Source organism: Salvelinus alpinus, chromosome 32, assembly GCF_045679555.1.
Source record: "Salvelinus alpinus chromosome 32, SLU_Salpinus.1, whole genome shotgun sequence".
NCBI classification, from domain to species: Eukaryota; Metazoa; Chordata; class Actinopteri; order Salmoniformes; family Salmonidae; genus Salvelinus; species Salvelinus alpinus.
The window spans coordinates 22,111,804-22,131,569 of record NC_092117.1 but is presented as its reverse complement, the minus strand read 5'-3'; the positions used below and the strand labels follow the sequence as shown (position 1 = coordinate 22,131,569).

Here is a 19,766-nt window from a genome sequence, read left to right as displayed (position 1 = left end):
CACCAGTACCCCCCACAGCACACATTTTTGTTGTAGCCCTGGACAAACTCACCTGAGTCAACTCATTGAGGGCTTGATGATTAGTTGACAAGTTAAATCAGGTGTGCTTGTCCAGGGAAACACTGCCATAGACGCTGACAGGACAACTTTGTGAGCCAGAGCTGATGAGGACAGAATCAAAGAGCACTGTTGCACAACATACAGTGATTTAACAGTGAAGTGAAGCCAAGTGTGTTTGTGATCTTCTGACTAAACAATCTCATGGCCAAATCTGATTATCTGCTCTAAGAATTCTGGGAATTACATCAAAGGAAAAGGAGTACTGTAACTATAGTATCTAAATGCACTGCATAGCCTAGTATACAGATTACATTGTACTTGAAATGAACACCACCCAAATACCCATCTCCTTTCTGTCTGTCAGAGTAGTGGTCTGGTGTGGGTATGCTGCTGTTCTTTAAATAGTAAGAGCCAGGGGATTCATTCAACACATAGTTAGATTGTAATTAAAATACCTTTAAGTCTCCATGGTTTCTTCTGTGATGCTAATGTAGGACTAGCAGAAGCAGTTTCTCTCTTTGGAACAGCATTTCAAATGGACATTTTCACACAAAGAAAATGTTATTGTTCTGCCTGCAGCAAGGCAATTACCTGAAGAGAGTGCGAGAGACTTTTAGTACAACAATGTAATAACTCCTGCAGTCCTGCTGCTCCATTATGTAATACCGACTTCAGAGTTAGGATTAGACATTTCATTCATGTGGCACCTGCCCAAAATAACATATTACTGGTCTAAAAAAAATGTAGCTCTCAAACAAAATATACTGCCGAGACCAGGGTGTAAGTCAATACCATTTCAATTTCAATCAATGTATCCTCATAGATGTTGCATAGAACATGCAAAGGATTTCTACAACAGTCAGACATTCTGACAGTGAAGCTACTAAGGTGACAATAGGTGAGGTGACAACACCGCCTGGAAACCCTTCTGTCTGTAACCATTCTCAGTGACATTTTGCGAGGGAGAAAGTATTTTTGGATGGCATCTTTTTTTACTCTTATTTTTAGATGCCATCACACCACCTTCATTGATGTCTAAATGGCAGCACTGTTAACAGGACAGAGAAAACTGTTTTCTAATGTTAATGAAATAACTTATTTCAAAGAGTAACAATTCCAGGATAAATTTCTTCCTCACAACACATCCTCACAGAACAACCATTGGACATTAACTTTACATATAGATTTACATGAAAGGCAGTGATATATTGTTCAGCTTTCTCTCCCCAGCAGGGCTCCTATTCAGATAATGATGCTTTATGAGATAACGAGGGGAATCATAGTCTACGCGCTATGCTTGTTCAGAAAACATTTCAATGAGGCCAGCTGTTTCTGCTGTGAATGGAGAAGGTCCATTTGCATTGGATGAATGATTTCTACATCAGAGCTCATACATCTGCTATGGGGAAAGAGAAGGGCAATGAATATGCCTCAGACTGTTTTACAGCCATAAATTAAAATAAATAGTTCAATAGACTAAGCTAAATGAGATGTACCATTAATAGGTCTATATCCAAGAATTTGAAATGCTCACACCAATAAAAGGTTGAGCCACTATTTCCTCTTAGAAGCAATTTTCTGTAAAATCCTAATAAACTCAAGGAGCATGTTCTAATAATAGCCACTAAGTAAAGCTGAATGATTCAAATAAATGTTTTTCTGTAATTTAGCTCAATACACCGGTAGGCCTAGTAGAGGAGTTTTGTTACTGTAGTGCCCCCTAGAGGAGATAAACACATCTAAATATTCAGTCAATAACATGGGATTTACATAGTGTTTTTTTCCACCAGGTGCCCAAAGGGCTTTACATTACATGCAGCAGAAACTCCCTGCATCCACCACTAATGTGTAGCACCCACCTGGGTAATGCCATGGCAGCCATTTTGCTCCAGAGAGCTCATCACACATCAGTTGGAGCAAGACAGAAAGAGTGATACAATAGATTGGCAAAGTGGTAAAGGGTAGGTATATAGCAAAAACACAATACAGCTGAGAATGTAGCTGTGACCTGACTGGAAGGGTGATGCATTCAGTAGAGAGTAGAACAGCGCACCCACCATTGACCCTAGGGCCACTTAATTACATGGGAATGGATTACATTTGCCAGCTGCTGCTACTCCCTCTCCCTCCTCTACAGTGAATCTGAGGGAAGAGGGAAAGAGAGAGAAGGGGGCGGAGCGTTACATTGGAGAGACAATACATTCCTTATTTAGTACGGTGGTGATACAGGCAGGATGGTTGGTATGGGTTAGTGTTTCCTAGTGCTCTGTCGATTCATTCTCTGGGATTAGATAGATCCTGCCTCGGGATTAGTGGACATGTCAGCTTTGGCACCAAATCGGACATACCAAGAGTTGGATTATATTCCAGATTATGAGAGTGTGGGCCTCACACAGGCTTTCCTCAACTATGGTTAGCATAGTATTGTATCAAATTCACTGTCTTCACACATTGAATATCATTCTTCACTATAACAGTCAAAATGTATGTGCTATGAACAAAAATAAAAGGAAACATTTTACTGCATACATTTATTTCCTTTGTAATAACATTTGATAACTCCTCAAACACTTTTTATCTGTACTATATTTACAGATTTAACAACAGAGCTAAAACAATGTCCTGCTCAACAATCCTATCAACAAAAGGAAAATAGCTATGGCACTGTACCTTTCTCTCACAGGAAACTGGAGATATACTGCTAAAAAACAAGCATGGCTGCACAGGATAGAAACGCAAAGCAATACATACATAAATTCCTTAGTGGTTTACATTCATTATAAATGTTGTACCATTTGATCTCAGTACAAAGTAGACCCCTTCAAATGTATCCCTTTAGGAATAACAAGGACTAAACACAAAAATTAAAGACAATTGCATAACGGTTCTGTAAAGGGTGTGGGGAAAGGAGATTGGTGGTAAACTGATTGCAAATGACTCCATTAAACTAGATAAAAGGCATCAATAATTCTCACTTTAACATTCACTTGACAGAAAACAATCTCTATTGCCCTCCAAACAGACAAATGACCAGAGGCTTTACAGAAGCGAAAACAAACACTGTCGTCTGCACTGTAGGTACATGGGTCGACATAACTGCACTGACATAAATCAATGCTGAACAGCTTCAATATAGTACCATTATAAAGGGTTAAACATACCCCATATTTCTTTGTGGAGTAACAAATCCCTTTTAATATCCTGTCTCTTTTTAAAATGTCTAAGAAAATGAACCACTACACTACTGGTCGGAAATGACAACCATGTCAGAATATGTTATATTAATACAACAACGACATTGAGAATGGCTCAAATCAGTTAGGAAAGTGGTATAGTGTAAACACATGATACAACAGATGGTCAAGAGAGAAAGCATGCAAAAAGAAAAACAAATGACTTCTCTCTGTGCTTGATTACAGAACGGTTGACGCTAAGAGTGATGTTGCTGCTGTGCGGAAACACAACATTTAAGAACAATTTTGACATGCAAGTTGCTTTGAAATGTTCTCTCCATCTACTTCAACATTCTGAACCTAGAATCTAGTTTGAAGATTGAGTGGCCTCTTTAGACTCACACCTTGGGCTCTACATAGAGGTCACTGCATTGTCAGTCAAATGCTGTACCATCTACCAACAAGCGTTCTGCACATGAAGATGGTGAGTACTTCACACGAACACTCTGTATATGATAGAATGCAAAAAGACTCAACTTCCAGGCTTCATCTGGGGGTTCAATCTGAAGCAGTTATAGCAAATACACATTCCAGAGTCAGCCAACATTAACAAAAAGCTATGAGTATACTGTGCCACTATATGAACCCGAACATAACACAGCGTGAGAGTGAGCCCATCCTTTGATAAGCAGCACCACTGCACACATAATCCTGTTACTTCATCAAATATAGCTTTACAAGATTCCCGGATATCTGATTTCACAACCGATACTGACAATTGTATATTTTCACTATAGTTAATTTAATCTAGAATAAATGTTATGAAGACTTTAGACTCTTCCATGAGGACACAATCTTGGTAAATGTCGAGAAACGTGTCTAGGCTAGGGGCTGTCACATGAAACAAAGTTGAGTTTCCACTGACGTTGTGGTGTATCAACCTATGTGAGCAGTAGTGTCAGTCCTGTTCAGAAAAATGGCAATATTCTAATAGAAACAATTCCCTGCTGAGCAACTTACTGTAGAGAGAAGTAAAGGCATTCTATACTGTAGTAGTGTGGAGGCATTCTACATTGTAGTAGGTTCTTGCTCTGTCCGCAGCTCTAAAGGCAGTCAAAGTGAATGGAAAGATTAAAGCACACAGTCTGGGAATAGTGACTGGTCTCCTGAACCGATAGAGGAACACAGTGGGATTCAACATAGAATAGAGACCACAGAAAGGTTAACAGGAGACATAATGACATGGACTAAAAAAAACATAGGAGGCCAACAAACAGAATCACTTCTGACAGATTGCGCTCTCACTCTCTGCTGCTGTCTCATGGCACAACCTGACCGCTCCACAGATTATGGGGCAAAAGTAATTATCAAAGAGACTAATAATAAACAAATTACAAACCATAGGAACTCATTCATGAATGTATAAAATAATGAAAACATAAAAAAATACATGTACACTGATTATCATTAAAACCTCCCCCCAAAAATGATGATTAAAAAAAATAATCATAATGCAAATACAAAATCATAATTGTCTAAATACATATGACCTTGAAAGACTGCTGCCCAACTGCTGGTGGATACAACACTGACCTTCGTGGAATGTCCATCAATCAAAACACTGAGGGGTCAAAGGTCATTTTTCTAGGTTCTGTGTTTAGTTGATGATGTCACTTGTGCACTTTGACCTTTGAACTTAATTAACTTCATTACCCCATCTCACTAAGTGCTTACATTTGGCTTGGTACAAATACATCTGTGCTTTGAGTTAATACAAAATGCATAGGTATTCCAATATGAGAAATCAGGCTTTCACAGGCAAAATTCTAATATTGTTAAAGTGCATGTCATTGATACAACAGCATACTACGAATGCAGACGGTATCAATGTAATTATTTCGTACTAATCCTTTGGCCTGTTCCCTTCAACAAAAAATTACAACTATTAGACAGTACCTGTCCTTCATAATTAGTCAAATACCCTTCATGTGTAGATACTCCACAAAAACATTTTAGCACTATGTGGAGTGAACACTGGACTTTCTATACCACGGAGATCTCGTTTTTGGCACTTCTGGTTAAACTATGGCTTTTTGTTATGGCCCCCCCCCCCCCAAAAAAAAAGTTTAACAGTCATTGTTAAGCATAAGATGGAGGGTGGACCACTGAGACCCAGAGAGGCTGGAGACTGGGCTACAGAAGCCCAAAGAGAGGCACTGAAGGCTGGGTCTCTGTCGTGTTAGGTTCTGGGGGAGTGGAGTTCTACCACCGGCCGCTGACACTGGCCATGTCAGCGTTGAACTGACGAGACAGACGCCCGCTGGCGCCCCCTTCCAGGAAGGAGGACCTGATAGGAGGCTCAAACAGCTTCCTTCGGTTCTTGTTCAGTTCTGGAAAAGACAAAATAACAAAAAACTGTATAATTGCAATTGTTACAGATATGTTCAATAACATACTATGTTTTTTCATCAAGAGTCCGACAAGTCAATTCAAACTGTAAACAAAATTGGAGAGAAAGTACAGATTATTAGTGTTTCGATGCAGTCAAGACTAAATCAACAATGACAGGAAAATGTCAACAAGACCTCTCTTTGAACATCAACAAGACCTCTCTTTGTGACCCATTGGTTTGCCAGGCAGATCACCCATCTACTGAACAGAATTATTAAAAAATGTGTCAATAAAATGGTTCAGCATCTTTAAGTGAGGAGAGAAGGATGGGGGGGGGTGTGTTCCTGTTTTGGAGCTCACTGACTTCTTCAGCAGAGATTAGAGTTGATCTGAGCTTGGCAACGGAGTGCAGCAGTGGAACCAACTCTCGCTTTAAGCACTTCTCACAACAGAACACAGACCACCTCCATCTCCCAAATTCAATGTGACCCCTACTGCATCAATAAGACAACCACCTCCATCTCCAAACCTCAGTGTGACCCCTACTGCATCAGTAAGACAGACTACCTCCATCTCCCAAATTCAATGTGACCCCTACTGCATCAATAAGACAGACCACCTCCATCTCCAAACCTCAGTGTGACCCCTACTGCATCAATAAGACAGACCACCTCCATCTCCAAACCTCAGTGTGACCCCTACTGCATCAGTAAGACAGACTACCTCCATCTCCCAAATTCAATGTGACCCCTACTGCATCAATAAGACAGACCACCTCCATCTCCAAACCTCAATGTGACCCCTACTGCATCAATAAGACAGACTACCTCCCTCTCCAAACCTCAACATGACCCCCTACTGCATTAGTAAGACACACTACAAAAATGAGCAGTAAACTTTGATATAGATATGATCCCTTCTCTCTAATACAATACCACAAAACCATGAAATTATCATACCTGCGATGGTACAAAACATGTTCTAAGTCCTATTCTACAGGAATACATATACAGTGGGGAGAACAAGTATTTGATACACTGTCTACAATTTTATCCCTGATGTCCTTACACAGCTCTCCGGTCTTGGCCATTGTGGAGAGGTTGGAGTCTGTTTGATTGAGTGTGTGGACAGGTGTCTTTTATACAGGTAACGAGTTCAAACAGGTGCAGTTAATACAGGTAATGAGTGGAGAACAGGAGGGCTTCTTAAAGAAAAACTAACAGGTCTGTGAGAGCCGGAATTCTTACTGGTTGTTAGGTGATCAAATACTTATGTCATGCAATAAAATGCAAATTAATTACTTAAACATCATACAATGTGATTTTCTGGATTTTTGTTTTAGATTCCGTCTCTCACAGTTGAAGTGTACCTATGATAAAAATTACAGACCTCTACATGCTTTGTAAGTAGGAAAACCTGCTAAATCGGCAGTGTATCAAATACTTGTTCTCCCCACTGTATATTCAATCAAAATGCCACTTCATTGAATCATGTTCACTCCTGGTTGAGGAAAATTATTACTCCTGTAGTTCTGCATTTATAAACAAGGATTAGTTCATGTCACAACAAACATGTGGGGCATTCGTTGCCTTGGAACAGTATGAGGATCTGAGCTCCTCTCTGTCAACCAAAAAGAAAAACACGACTTGCACCACTGACTACTGAAACCAATGGATGGCAGTAGAGATTGATTGCAATGAATGTTCAGCTCTGCCTATAGTTGTACCACGGCCCATCAGCTCGCTGGCTGTCAGGCAAGTGGCAGTGCCAGACAATAGAGGCCTAATGAAAATAGAAGTCAATTTCACACTGCCGCCATCAGGAGAGGTTCTGGCACGGCCCGATACCCCCCCCCCTGACACTTCTGACAGGAGCTATTATCACCACATACAGCCCAGCAGGACCAGCCTGATCTCACACGTCATTGGAACTGGGTTCACACACACGCTCATACACACACACACACACACGTTTGTACATTACCATAGTCATTCACACCCGAGATGGCAAGCAGCATTTTCCTGCGTGCTCCGAATGTGGTGATGCCCAGCTCTTTCAGGTCCTGGTCTGTCAGAGTGAGGAAGGTCTGGAGATCGATCTGAAAAGAGTGCATGTTCACAGTCAATATCTTTATTATGCCACTTCACACTATACACCAGGGTTCCCCAACTGGCGGTATTAGAAACATTTGGGATTTTATTTGACCCACCCAAGTTTTCTGAGCAAAAAAGAGAATACGAAAAACACCAGAACTCGAAGAAATCGAGTTGATGATCCCTGCTATACACTATAATAAATATATATATTTTTTACAATAAAATCCCCCATTGCAACATAAAATAACTAATGCCCATCCCTTATCAAATATTTGCCATGTGCTCTAATATCAATAAAGCTATTAGTTGGATATAAATATAAGTCTAGTCACTAGCCCTTGAAGTCCACTGCATAATATGTTGCTAAAAAGCTTAGCCTAGCTGCAATAGGCAGCTAAAAAGTTAGCGACTCACAGTTAGTGTGTTAATCTTAAAATAGCTAGGTGGGTCAAAAACATCACAGTAAGTACATGTTTCCTCAACTATCAGCAAGTCACAGCTAGTAAATTTTTTTTTTTAAAGTTACGTGCGAATGTTAGTTCACGAAAAACATTTTATTTATTATAATTTTTTGCTACGGCGGCTGTAGGCCAGTACCTCCTGTTGTTGGAACACGTCAGTGTATTTCCCCAGGCCCAGCTTGCTGAACAGCTCCGGCAGGTCCGACCCTTTGAGAGAGGACTGGAGACTGCAGCCATTGCTCCCGGTGACCGAGGAGATACAGTCCATGTAGTTACTGCTGCTCAGATAGTGCTCCGCAGCTGTCAGTCAAAAGCAGTCACAGGAAGATGAGACAAGTCAATTACTTGTTTTTTTCAATGACAATTGTTTTTTAAACTTTTACCCCCTTTTCTCCCCAATTGGTAGTTACAGTCTTGTCTCATCGCTGCAACTCCTGTACGGACTCGGGAGAGGTCGAGAGCCATGCGTCCTCCGAAACACAACCAAGCTGCACTGTTTCTTGACACAATGCCCACTTAACCCAGATGTGTTTCGCGTTAAGCGGAAACACATCCAGGTAAACACCAATGTGTCGGAGGAAACACCATACACCTGGCAACCGTGTCATGCACCCGACCCGCCACAGGAGTCGCTAGAGCACGATGGGACCAGGACATACCTGCCGGCCAAACCCTCCCCTAACCTGGATGACGCTGGGCCAATGGGTCTCCCAGTCGCGGCCGGCTGCGACAGAGCCTGGACTCGAACCAGGTTCTCTAGGGGCACAGCTAGCAACTGCGATGCAGTGCCTTAGACTACTACGCCACTCAGGAGCCCCAGACAGTCAATATTAAAAGAAGATTTTCATAGACAGTTATCATTGTAAAAAAAATATTAATTCAACATAAAATAAACCCTTATGCATCTTGCTGCTGAAACGTTGTTGTGACTTAGACATGTGTATCTATTAAAGCAAAAGTATGCCATTTGATTGTCTTTAATGTGTGCAATACAAGCCAAGATACTGTAGAATAAATGTGTGCTTCTCTACAGCATTACCGGTAGTGATTGGCTTTGATGATAACAAATCATTTGATACAAGGGTAAGAACATGAGTTGGAAATGAACAGACGTATCTGGTCTCTTGAACTTTGCTGAGTGCAGGTGTGTAGGAGGAAGGAACACTTAAACACATCTACTCCCACACACTTATACACATTTTAATGAACAAGGCAATCTTCACACAGCATCTGCTGTTCAAGGTTAGACTTTGTTCCCTTTCTTTCTTACGTCATCATCATAACTTTCTCATCAACACTTTTGAGAGAGTTGACTGAGTGGGTGTGTTGATTTTCTTCCCTTTCTCTTCTCCTTTTGATTTCATAAAAAAAAAAAAAAAAAGTTCAGACAAATATCTGCTGGGTAGCTCACCAGATTTGTTCTGCTTCCTCTTGGGACTGCTAACAGACGCTGGGAATTCGTCGTGGTTGACAAGACCGTTCCCAACCCCGTTCCTGTCCCTCCAGTTGTCAGAGTCACTGCCGTTGCCCACGCCCTCTCTGCTGCCGGAGCGGGACAGGGACAGGGGGGAGCCCTGGAGGAGAGAAGGGGGATATCAGATCCTACTGATAGATACATGTGCTGCAGTTATAAGCTCTCATTAATGGTTCAATTCAGTTAACTTTTTTGCTTTACAGATTCATCTTTTTTTATTTGTATTCATTATGATGTTTCATATTAGTCTTCACATAAGCTTTCATATCAGGTATGTTAGTAAAAACACATTTTCTTCAACAGTTGAGTGGTCCATTTGTGTTTACCTCATAGTCAGAGTTTACTTCGTAGGTGGTACTCATTGTGGGTTTGTAGGAAACGTGGTTGGCCCTGCGCAGCTCCTTGATGGTCTCTGCTGGCATGGACTTGGAAAAACCCAGACCACTCCACGTGTTAGTTGGGGTCCGTACCTCAGTCACAACAGGCTTCTTCAACATAGCTGGACACAGACACAGATAAAACCTCTGTTACCAGAAAGGTCTGAAAAAAATGAACACAGTATCCCTTGAGACTAGACAGGAACTGCTCGAAAGATTGACACTTACCTTTGGTTGCTAACAGTTTTTTCTGTTCATATTCAAGCGCCTGAAACAGAGAGTAAAGTAAGGTCAGTGTCAGTTTTTCTACCTGTCAAATTCACTTGAGCCATCCGCTGATGTGTGAGTGCGTGTATGTGAGAGAGAAAAGTGGAGTTGGAATACCTCTAGTTGTACCTGCATGTTGGCAAAGGAGGAATGTGGTGCCAAGCGGATCCTGTCCCTTTCGTTCTGCTGTGCTGCCCTCTCTGCTGCCCGCTCACTGCCCGGCGCCCTCTTATCTGTCACAGGGCCGTCTGAAGCACTCGACTCTGGGTCTGACAGGAGGCAGTCTGAGCTGTGGGGGGGGGACAACAGAGAGCTACGATCATATTAGAAAGCCAGCAAGGTACAAACCCCATCACAACAGAGAAGCTTTCAGCACAGACAAGACATACAGGACAGTCTATTTACTATTATTTTCTTACCAACCAATCAAATATATTTTATAAAGCCCTTTGTATATCAGCAGTTGTCACAAAGTTCTTTAATTTTCTATTCTATGAATGTATGGGAGTCATACCCAGTGAATCAGAATGAGTTCTAGTCGTATTGTCATACCCTTGAGGCATAGGAATGAAAGAGTGAGGACATCTATAGTCTTACTGTAGCTCTGGACAGACATACTGGAGATGGGAGTTCTTGGTCCCCTGGAGAAGCTCCACCGCATGCCGTTTCCCTGACGTCTTACAGGAAGCCAGCATCTGTTTTAGCTCGTTCCCATTGGCTGAATGAGATGGGCTTCTGGGCATGCCCACTTCCACAAAGGTGTCAGAGCCTGGCAGAGAGAAAGTAAAAGAGCATTTGTGAAGAAACAGTAACGTGGGATATTATATTCCTTCCTTCGTGAGTTAATGAAGTTAGTCAATAGGCTATATATCTGACTGTATGTGCTATTATACTCTTTACATTCTTGTAGAATCTCTGTGCTTGACAACCAAGTTTTTGTTCTTCCAAAGCAACCTTTTCTTTCGAGTGCCTTGTTGCTCAGCTTTCCATCGTCTATCATGTATACATTTCAGTACATTGTTTGCACCTGTAAGTCACTCTGCATGATGGCTTAAGCGTGACTAAATGTAGCTGCTAAAACGTACAGTTGGCCCCGGTGTTAATAAAAAACAGAAGCAGTCTAATGAAGGAGATTTTCTCTTCTTTTCCCACTCTTCCAGGCAGTAACCCGGCCAGCAGAATAGGATCTGTGTGTGTGAGAGTGTAGGCCTCCTCGATATGCTTTTATTTGGTTATTTCTCCCTGGGCTTGATGGTTATGGGGAGCAGAGCCAGTTGGAACAGGATGGAGAACACAGGAGGAGGTCAGGGAGAGGAAACAGTTACTACTGTGACCAGCCAGGCTGGAGGCGGAGGCTGGGGAGCCCACTGAGCTCCAGTTCCAACAACACGGGAATGTGAGGAGTGTGAGAGCCAGGCTACACTCAAACCACACATGTTAGAGATGCAGGAAATTAGGGACCTCAACCACTGGAATACCAGCCATCAATGTCACCCTGCTGCAACCTTAGAAAAGTTGTTTGAATAGGAATTGGACCTGGACCGCATATTGATCTACGTATAAGAACAAGACAAATATATTGTGGTAGAAATTCACTTACAGGTAATAAGGCCAAATATCAAGGCTTTCTTTTGAGTATTATAAACCTTTTTAAAGTATAGCGACAAGAGTTACACATTTCCTTGTTGTCTGTAGGTGCGGTGTGAACGTGTTACCTTCGTCTTGGTTGGACTTGCTGGAGCGGGGTTCTGACTGATTGTGTACGCTGGCCTCCTGAACTGAGTCACACTGGTTGGGGTTCAGAACCGTGTCTGCCAGAGATGCACTGGACATCCTTCCATAGACTGAGCCAGGGTGCTGCACACAAACACACAATGTAGCCCTATACAGAATACTCACTATAGGCAAGGTATACATACATTCAATGTAACAGTTAGTGAATATGTGTCTATAAAAATCCGCCACCTTTACATGTCCATTCAGCGTACAGGGGCCTTTGGAGCAGTCAGGGACTCCGTTGGTCTGCTTGTCGATGGGGGCGAGGCCGGGGGGAGGGGACGGGGTGTTCTGGGTGTACCCCTTGACCCCAGAGAGCAGGATACTGCTCAGAGTGGCCTGGGCTACAGGGTGCATCATCAACTGAGACGAGAAGCCTGGACACATGAGGGAGGAAATCCTTCGGCGTTATCGTAACACTTTCATCATATCAATCCCTTCTAGATATTTGTGATCAAGGTGAGACCTCAAGGGGTGAGACCGTGAGCGATTGTGCACCAGCCAACTGTAACTCACCTTGTGTGCTGGTGAGAGAGCTGGGCCACAGTGAGGGGGAGGGAGACGGGGGGTTCTGCAGGGGGCTCATGGAAGAGTTCAGACTGTTGAGGACAGGAGCCGGGGAGCTACTGAGGGAATGGGGCGCTGAAGGCCCCAAGAGGCCTGGAGGAGAGAAAAACACAGTATAAGACTGTGTCTCATTACTGTATCACTCTACAATTAATTTCTTCCCACACCAGTAATAGATATTATTGCATACTACCACCATCACTCACCAAATCCTTTCATATCAGTGGTCAGGATTGAAATAAGAGAGAGACATTTGAGAGAACTGGGCCTTTGACAAATATAACTCAACACAGTCAATAACTTAATGCTAAACTATGCTACTTTCAACCCAAACATATTAAAGCAGACTGAAACAGGTTTGTGGGTTTGACAAACGGCTCATTTGACTCCAGAAATAAGGCTTGGATTTCTCTGGCAGGCTGAGCTGTAATCTGATGGAGAGGGATGTAGTAATTAACTACAGGCCGAGCTGTGGAGGCCCATATCTTACCCATGGGCATTTGGGTTCATACTGTACACCCCAGGAAGAGATGGCTTAAGCAAGACAATCATTCGCACTGTCAATGTGATCAGTTTCCAGACATAAACCTCCTACACACAGCAGTTTATCCCATGATACAGAACTCATGATTCATTCTGCTGTAAAGGGGTTTGTCTCTTATTTATTATTGTAATTTTGTCTCCTTTCACAAGATAATAAAGTTGGATTACATATTACACTCAAGCCTCTTTTTCAATCACTGATCTATAAACGTGTGTGGGAAAGGGCCTTGGGTTGACCTTGTACATTTGTAGAAAGGCACCATCGATTTTCTTAAAGAATTCTCATAATGGTGTAAGAGGCTGATGTAAAGAGAACTCCATTACCCAGACTGCTCAGCCCCAGGCCAGCTGAGGCCAGGATGTCCAGGCCGACGGGACAGATGAGAGTGGGGGAGGGGCCGATGGTTGAGGGGGACAGGGCTGATGACACCCCGTTGCTTTCCAGACCCAGCAGAAACTTCCGGGCCTCATACATGTTCACTGCATTCCGCTCCACACTCTTTACGATCACAGACTGGGAAAGAGAGAGTGGAAGAAAGAGAGACATGGAGAGACAGAGGAAAAAAGAGAAAACAAAATGGCAGGTTGTTGTCAGCATAAAATGCACTTCAGCAACGTAATTTGTTCTTTAATGGAATGAACAGTGGAATCAAAAAGGGATTAGTAAAATGTCAAAACATCATTTTTTATAAAGTGGTTCATTTCAATTCACGTGTGAGAAAGAGAATTGGAAGTTGGAAAGGATATTCAACTTTCTCCAGTTCCAGCATTACCATTAAGAGTGCTTAGAAAACAGCGAGGAATAAAGAATGAACATGCACACAAATCATTTCTGTGGTCCTAAACTTGCCAAAGTTGGTCCTGCCAAATCGAGTCCAGTTACGATTTTTCTGACTCCACACCCTTCTTTATGGAGTAGCCAAATAGCCAGAAGCAAAGCGGTGTTTGGAAGGCCGTTTGGATTAGTAGTGTCACCTCGTTAAAGAGAGGTCTGGGTAGGGCTGCGTTTACACTGGCACCACACCACCGTTCCCCACTGGCCTGTCTGGGTTTGGGCATCATGCCGGGCACACTGAGGAAAGGGCACCTGGCGAAGGTGGTTAGGCTGGGGCCCAGCAAATTTGATGTGCCTACTATATTGTTTGGATTTGGCTGATGACGCAAGGTGCTTTGTAGTTAGGTAGGGCTGGGAATTGCCAAGGATAGGATATGTATTGTGATTCGTTACGGTGATTTGATGTTCCAAACATATTGCTCACCATATGTCTGCTGCAGAGAGATGAGAGAGCATGAGAAAACGAGTTTTGATCAGTCAGGGAAATAAGTGCTGAAAACATGTTGGCTCACTATTTATAAAGAAGATGAGAACAAGCTATAGGATGAAAAATACCAGAGTCTTTGAGTCAAATATCAATATATTGTCCAAAAATAATATCGCTCTATGTACAGTGGGGAGAACAAGTATTTGATACACTGCCGATTTTGCAGGTTTTCCTACTTACAAAGCATGTAGAGGTCTGTAATTTTTATCATAGGTACACTTCAACTATGAGAGACGGAATCTAAAACGAAAATCCAGAAAATCACATTGTATGATTTTTAAGTAATTAATTTGCATTTTATTGCATGACATAAGTATTTGATACATCAGAAAAGCAGAACTTAATATTTGGTACAGAAACCTTTGTTTGCAATTACAGAGATCATACGTTTCCTGTAGTTCTTGACTAGGTTTGCACACACTGCAGCAGGGATTTTGGCCCACTCCTCCCTACAGATCTTCTCCAGATCCTTCAGGTTTCGGGGCTGTCGCTGGGCAATACGGACTTTCAGCTCCCTCCAAAGATTTTCTATTGGGTTCAGGTCTGGAGACTGGCTAGGCCACTCCAGGACCTTGAGATGCTTCTTACGGAGCCACTCCTTAGTTGCCATGGCTGTGTGCTTCGTGTCGTTGTCATGCTGGAAGACCCAGCCACGACCCATCTTCAATGCTCTTACTGAGGGAAGGAGGTTGTTGGCCAAGATCTCGCGATACATGGCCCCATCCATCCTCCCCTCAATACGGTGCAGTCGTCCTGTCCCCTTTGCAGAAAAGCATCCCCAAAGAATGATGTTTCCACCTCCATGCTTCACGGTTGGGATGGTGTTCTTGGGGTTGTACTCATACTTCTTCTTCCTCCAAACACGGCGAGTGGAGTTAGACCAAAAAGCTCTATTTTTGTCTCATCAGACCACATGACCTTCTCCCATTCCTCCTCTGGATCATCCAGATGGTCATTGGCAAACTTCAGACAGGCCTGGACATGCACTGGCTTAAGCAGGGGGACCTTGCGTGCGCTGCAGGATTTTAATCCATGACGGCGTAGTGTGTTACTAATGGTTTTCTTTGAGACTGTGGTCCCAGCTCTCTTCAGGTCATTGACCAGGTCCTGCCGTGTAGTTCTGGGCTGATCCCTCACCTTCCTCATGATCATTGATGCCCCACGAGGTGAAATCTTGCATGGAGCCCCAGACCGAGGGTGATTGACCGTCATCTTGAACTTCTTCCATTTTCTAATAATTGCGCCAACAGTTGTTTCCTTCTCACCAAGCTGCTTGCCTATTGTCCTGTAGCCCATCCCAGCCTTGTGCAGGTCTACAATTTTATCCCTGATGTCCTTACACAGCTCTCTGGTCTTGGCCATTGTGGAGAGGTTGGAATCTGTTTGATTGTGTGTGGACAGGTGTCTTTTATACAGGTAACGAGTTCAAACAGGTGCAGTTAATACAGGTAATGAGTGGAGAACAGGAGGGCTTCTTAAAGAAAAACTAACAGGTCTGTGAGAGCCGGAATTCTTACTGGTTGGTAGGTGATCAAATACTTATGTCATGCAATAAAATGCAAATTAATTATTTAAAAATCATACAATGTGATTTTCTGGATTTTTGTTTTAGATTCCGTCTCTCACAGTTGAAGTGTACCTATGATAAAAATTACAGACCTCTACATGCTTTGTAAGTAGGAAAACCTGCAAAATCGGCAGTGTATCAAATACTTGTTCTCCCCACTGTAACTGTATCGATTTTTCCCAGCACTATAGTCGGGGCCAGGAGAAAAACCTTGGATCTTAGCTGTAGCATTACCCTGGTAAAGTTGCTTCCTGGATTTGTGTTAAGGCCACTGTAACATACTAGATGTTCATGTTTAGTGTGGTACCTTGCTGGGCTGCTTTGGTTTGGGCTTGATGCTGATGAAGACATCCAGCTGCTCCATCAGAGCGGTGATACACTGGGGCTCCACCTCGATGTCTTCTTTAATGTCAAACATCAACACCAGCGGTAGACAGCCCTGTGGAACACACACATCATCATCACGTTCCATGAAACAGACCCTTGTTACAGAACTAACACTCGTAGAATACAACAGGGACAGTTTTTCCTGACCAGACATTTCAATTAAGAGCGAAAGCTCAGTTGAAAAACCACTACTTGAGAAATTCCAAAACAATTGACCAAAAAAGCCTGTTTTGCATGATCCCACCACAACCTCATTCCTACGTTATATTCAGCTGAACGATAGAGGCCTTCCCATTGTGTGTAATTAAACCAGTTGGGCCAAGCTGGTGGTGACAGGCCGGGCCGGAGCTGTAATTTACAGTCCGATGGTCTAAACATGGCTCTCTGTGGGGGAGGCTCATCTCCTCGTCAAATGACTCGGTTCTCCCAAGGCAGACCAGAGGGGCCTCTTCTTGTGTGTCCCACGTACCAGACAGAAAAAGTTATGTTTACAAAAGGACTTCTGCATTTTTCAAGAGTCTTTGGGCAAAACTGCCACAGACAAAGGACATCAACACTAGCATAGCTGCATTATATTATGATTAATGTTACATTAATCAGGATGCCAAAATCTTTAAATGTAATGTCTTTGACATCTTGCTCAGTAATTGTTTTTACCCAAAGACAATTAAATGAATAACATTTTACCAAGACACCCACATAGCTGAAAGTGTCTTGGTCAGGGTCAGAACACAATAAAACTCCATATGCAATCCATATGCAGGGTCATTCTCCAACAGAAACAAGGCAATTACTTAATCTATACAAACCAAGCATGGACACATACCATGAGGTACTGGCGCGCCACGCAGACAGACTCGATGATTCCCTGGATGTAGACAGTAGATTTCTTCTGGGGGCTGTTGGGGTCAGGGAAGTGGATCTGGGCTCCTGTCCTCTGGGTGATGTGCTTGATGTTGCTGCCGTTGCGGCCCATCATGAAGAGGTGGTGCTGGGGGGCGATGTCCAGGTGGGTACTGACTGAGATGGCACTGGCCAGGCTGCCCGCTAAGTGCTCCAGCAATATGGCAGTGCCTCTCTTGGATGAGATGAAAATCAATCAATAAATATATCAATACAATCAGTCAATCTGCAGAATCTAGCAATATTTAGATTAGTATTTTCTTATAGTGTGCAGACAAAAGCAAAGGCTAGCCTTTTAAAACAGAAATGTGCATCCTGTTGTTTTAACTCCAAAACGTTTTTGGACACTGTAAAGTCCATGGAGAATAAGAGCACCTTTTCCCAGCGGCCCACTGCACTGAGGCTAGGTCACCACCGATAAATCCACGATAATCGAGAATTTCAATAAGCATTTCCCTACGGCTGGCCATGCTTTCCTCCTGGCTACACCAACCCCGGCCAACAGCTCCGCACCCCCCGCAGCTACTTGCCCAAGCCTCCCCAGCTTCTCCTTCACCCAAATCCAGATAGCAGATGTTCTGAAAGAGCTGCAAAACCTGGACCCGTACAAATCAGCTGGGCTAGACAATCTGGACCCTCTCTTTCTACAATTATCCGCCGCCATTGTTGCAACCCCTATTACCAGTCTGTTCAACCTCTCTTTCGTATCGTCCGAGATCCCCAAAGATTGGAAAGCTGCCGCGGTCATCCCCCTCTTCAAAGGGGGTGACACTCTAGACCCAAACTGTTATAGACCTACATCCATTTTGCCCTGCCTTTCTAAAGTCTTCGAAAGCCAAGTTAATAAACAGATCACTGACCATTTCAAATCCCACCGTACCTTCTCCACTGTGCAAAACGGTTTTCGAACTGGTCACGGGTGCACCTCAGCCACACTCAAGGTACTAAACGATATCATAACCGCCATCGATAAAAGACAGTACTGTGCAGCCGTCTTCATCGACCTGGCCAAGGCTTTCGACTCTGTAAATCACTGTATTCTTATCGGCAGACTCAACAGCCTTGGTTTCTCAAATTACTGCCTCGCCTGGTTCACCAACTACTTCTCAGACAGAGTTCAGTGTGTCAAATTGGAGGGCCTGTTGTCCGGACCTCTGGCAGTCTCTATGGGGGTACCACAGGGTTCAATTCTCGGGCCGACTCTTTTCTCTGTATATATCAACGATGTCGCTCTTGCTGCGAGTGATTCCCTGATTCACCTCTACGCAGACGACACCATTCTGTATACATCTGGCCCTTCTTTGGACATTGTGCTAACCTCCAAACGAGCTTCAATGCCATACAACACTCCTTCTGTGGCCTCCAAATGATCTTAAAACGGTAGTAAAACCAAATGTATCCTTTTCAACCGTTCGCTGCCCGCACCCGCCTGCCCGACTAGCATCACTACTCTGGATGGTTCTGAATATGTGGACAACTACAAATACCTAGGTGTCTGGCTAGACTGTAAACTCTCCTTCCAGACTCATATTATACATCTCCAATCCAAAATTAAATCTAGAATCGGCTTCCTATTTCGCAACAAAGCCTCCTTCACTCACGCCGCCAAACACACCCTCGTAAAACTGACTATCCTACCGATCCTCAACTTCGGCGATGTCATTTACATAATAGCTTCCAATACTCTACTCAGCAAACTGGATGCAGTCTATAACAGTGCCATCCTTTTTGTCACCGAAGCCCCTTATACCACCCACCACTGCGACCTGTATGCTCTAGTCGGCTGGCCCTTGCTACATATTCGTCACCAGACCCACTGGCTCCAGGTCATCTATAAGTCTATGCTAGGTAAAGCTCCGCCTTATCTTCCAGTTCTCTGCTGCCAATGACTGGAATGAATTGCAAAAATCGCTGAAGCTGGAGACTTATATTTCCCTCACTAACTTTAAACATCAGCTATCTGATCAGCTAACCGATCGCTGCAGCTGTATATAGCCCATCTGTAAATAGCCCACCCAATCTACCTCATCCCCATATTGGTTTTATTTACTTTTCTGCTCTTTTGCACACCAGTATTTCTACTTGCACATCACCATCTGCTCATCTATCATTCCGGTGTTAATTTGCTAAATTGTAATTACTTCGCTACTATGGCCTATTTATTGCCTTACCTCCTCACGCCATTTGCACACACTGTATATAGACTTTCTTTTTTTTCCTATTGTGTTATTGACTGTACGCTTGTTTATTCCATGTGTAACTCTGTGTTGTTGTTTGTGTCACACTGCTTTGCTTTATCTTGGCCAGGTCGCAGTTGTAAATGAGAACTTGTTCTCAACTAGCTTACCTGGTTAAATAATGGTGAAATTAAAAATTAAAAAAATATCCAGACACTCTGTTCA

General features: G+C 43.1%; 1 protein-coding gene across 6 annotated transcripts in view; it reads right to left on the bottom strand.

Annotated features, from left to right (window-relative positions):
* Positions 1–2,576: 2,576 nt before the first annotated feature.
* LOC139562100 (protein bicaudal C homolog 1-like) overlaps positions 2,577–19,766 on the bottom strand; it is a 70,041-nt gene continuing 52,851 nt past the window's right edge. For 2 of the 6 annotated variants that reach the window (XM_071379439.1, XM_071379440.1), the window contains exons 8-21: positions 17,288–17,539; positions 16,382–16,513; positions 13,510–13,699; positions 12,592–12,735; positions 12,265–12,452; positions 12,015–12,156; positions 10,897–11,068; positions 10,417–10,612; positions 10,261–10,300; positions 9,982–10,154; positions 9,593–9,755; positions 8,318–8,481; positions 7,608–7,722; positions 2,577–5,623 (exon numbers count right to left, since the gene is read on the bottom strand). In XM_071379439.1, coding sequence (XP_071235540.1) covers positions 5,496–5,623; positions 7,608–7,722; positions 8,318–8,481; positions 9,593–9,755; positions 9,982–10,154; positions 10,261–10,300; positions 10,417–10,612; positions 10,897–11,068; positions 12,015–12,156; positions 12,265–12,452; positions 12,592–12,735; positions 13,510–13,699; positions 16,382–16,513; positions 17,288–17,539 — 2,199 coding nt within the window. In that variant the 3' untranslated portion in view covers positions 2,577–5,495. The remainder of the gene's footprint in view (positions 5,624–7,607; positions 7,723–8,317; positions 8,482–9,592; positions 9,756–9,981; positions 10,155–10,260; positions 10,301–10,416; positions 10,613–10,896; positions 11,069–12,014; positions 12,157–12,264; positions 12,453–12,591; positions 12,736–13,509; positions 13,700–16,381; positions 16,514–17,287; positions 17,540–19,766) is intronic. The other 4 variants (XM_071379441.1, XM_071379445.1, XM_071379442.1 and 1 more) reach the window with 2 other exon arrangements.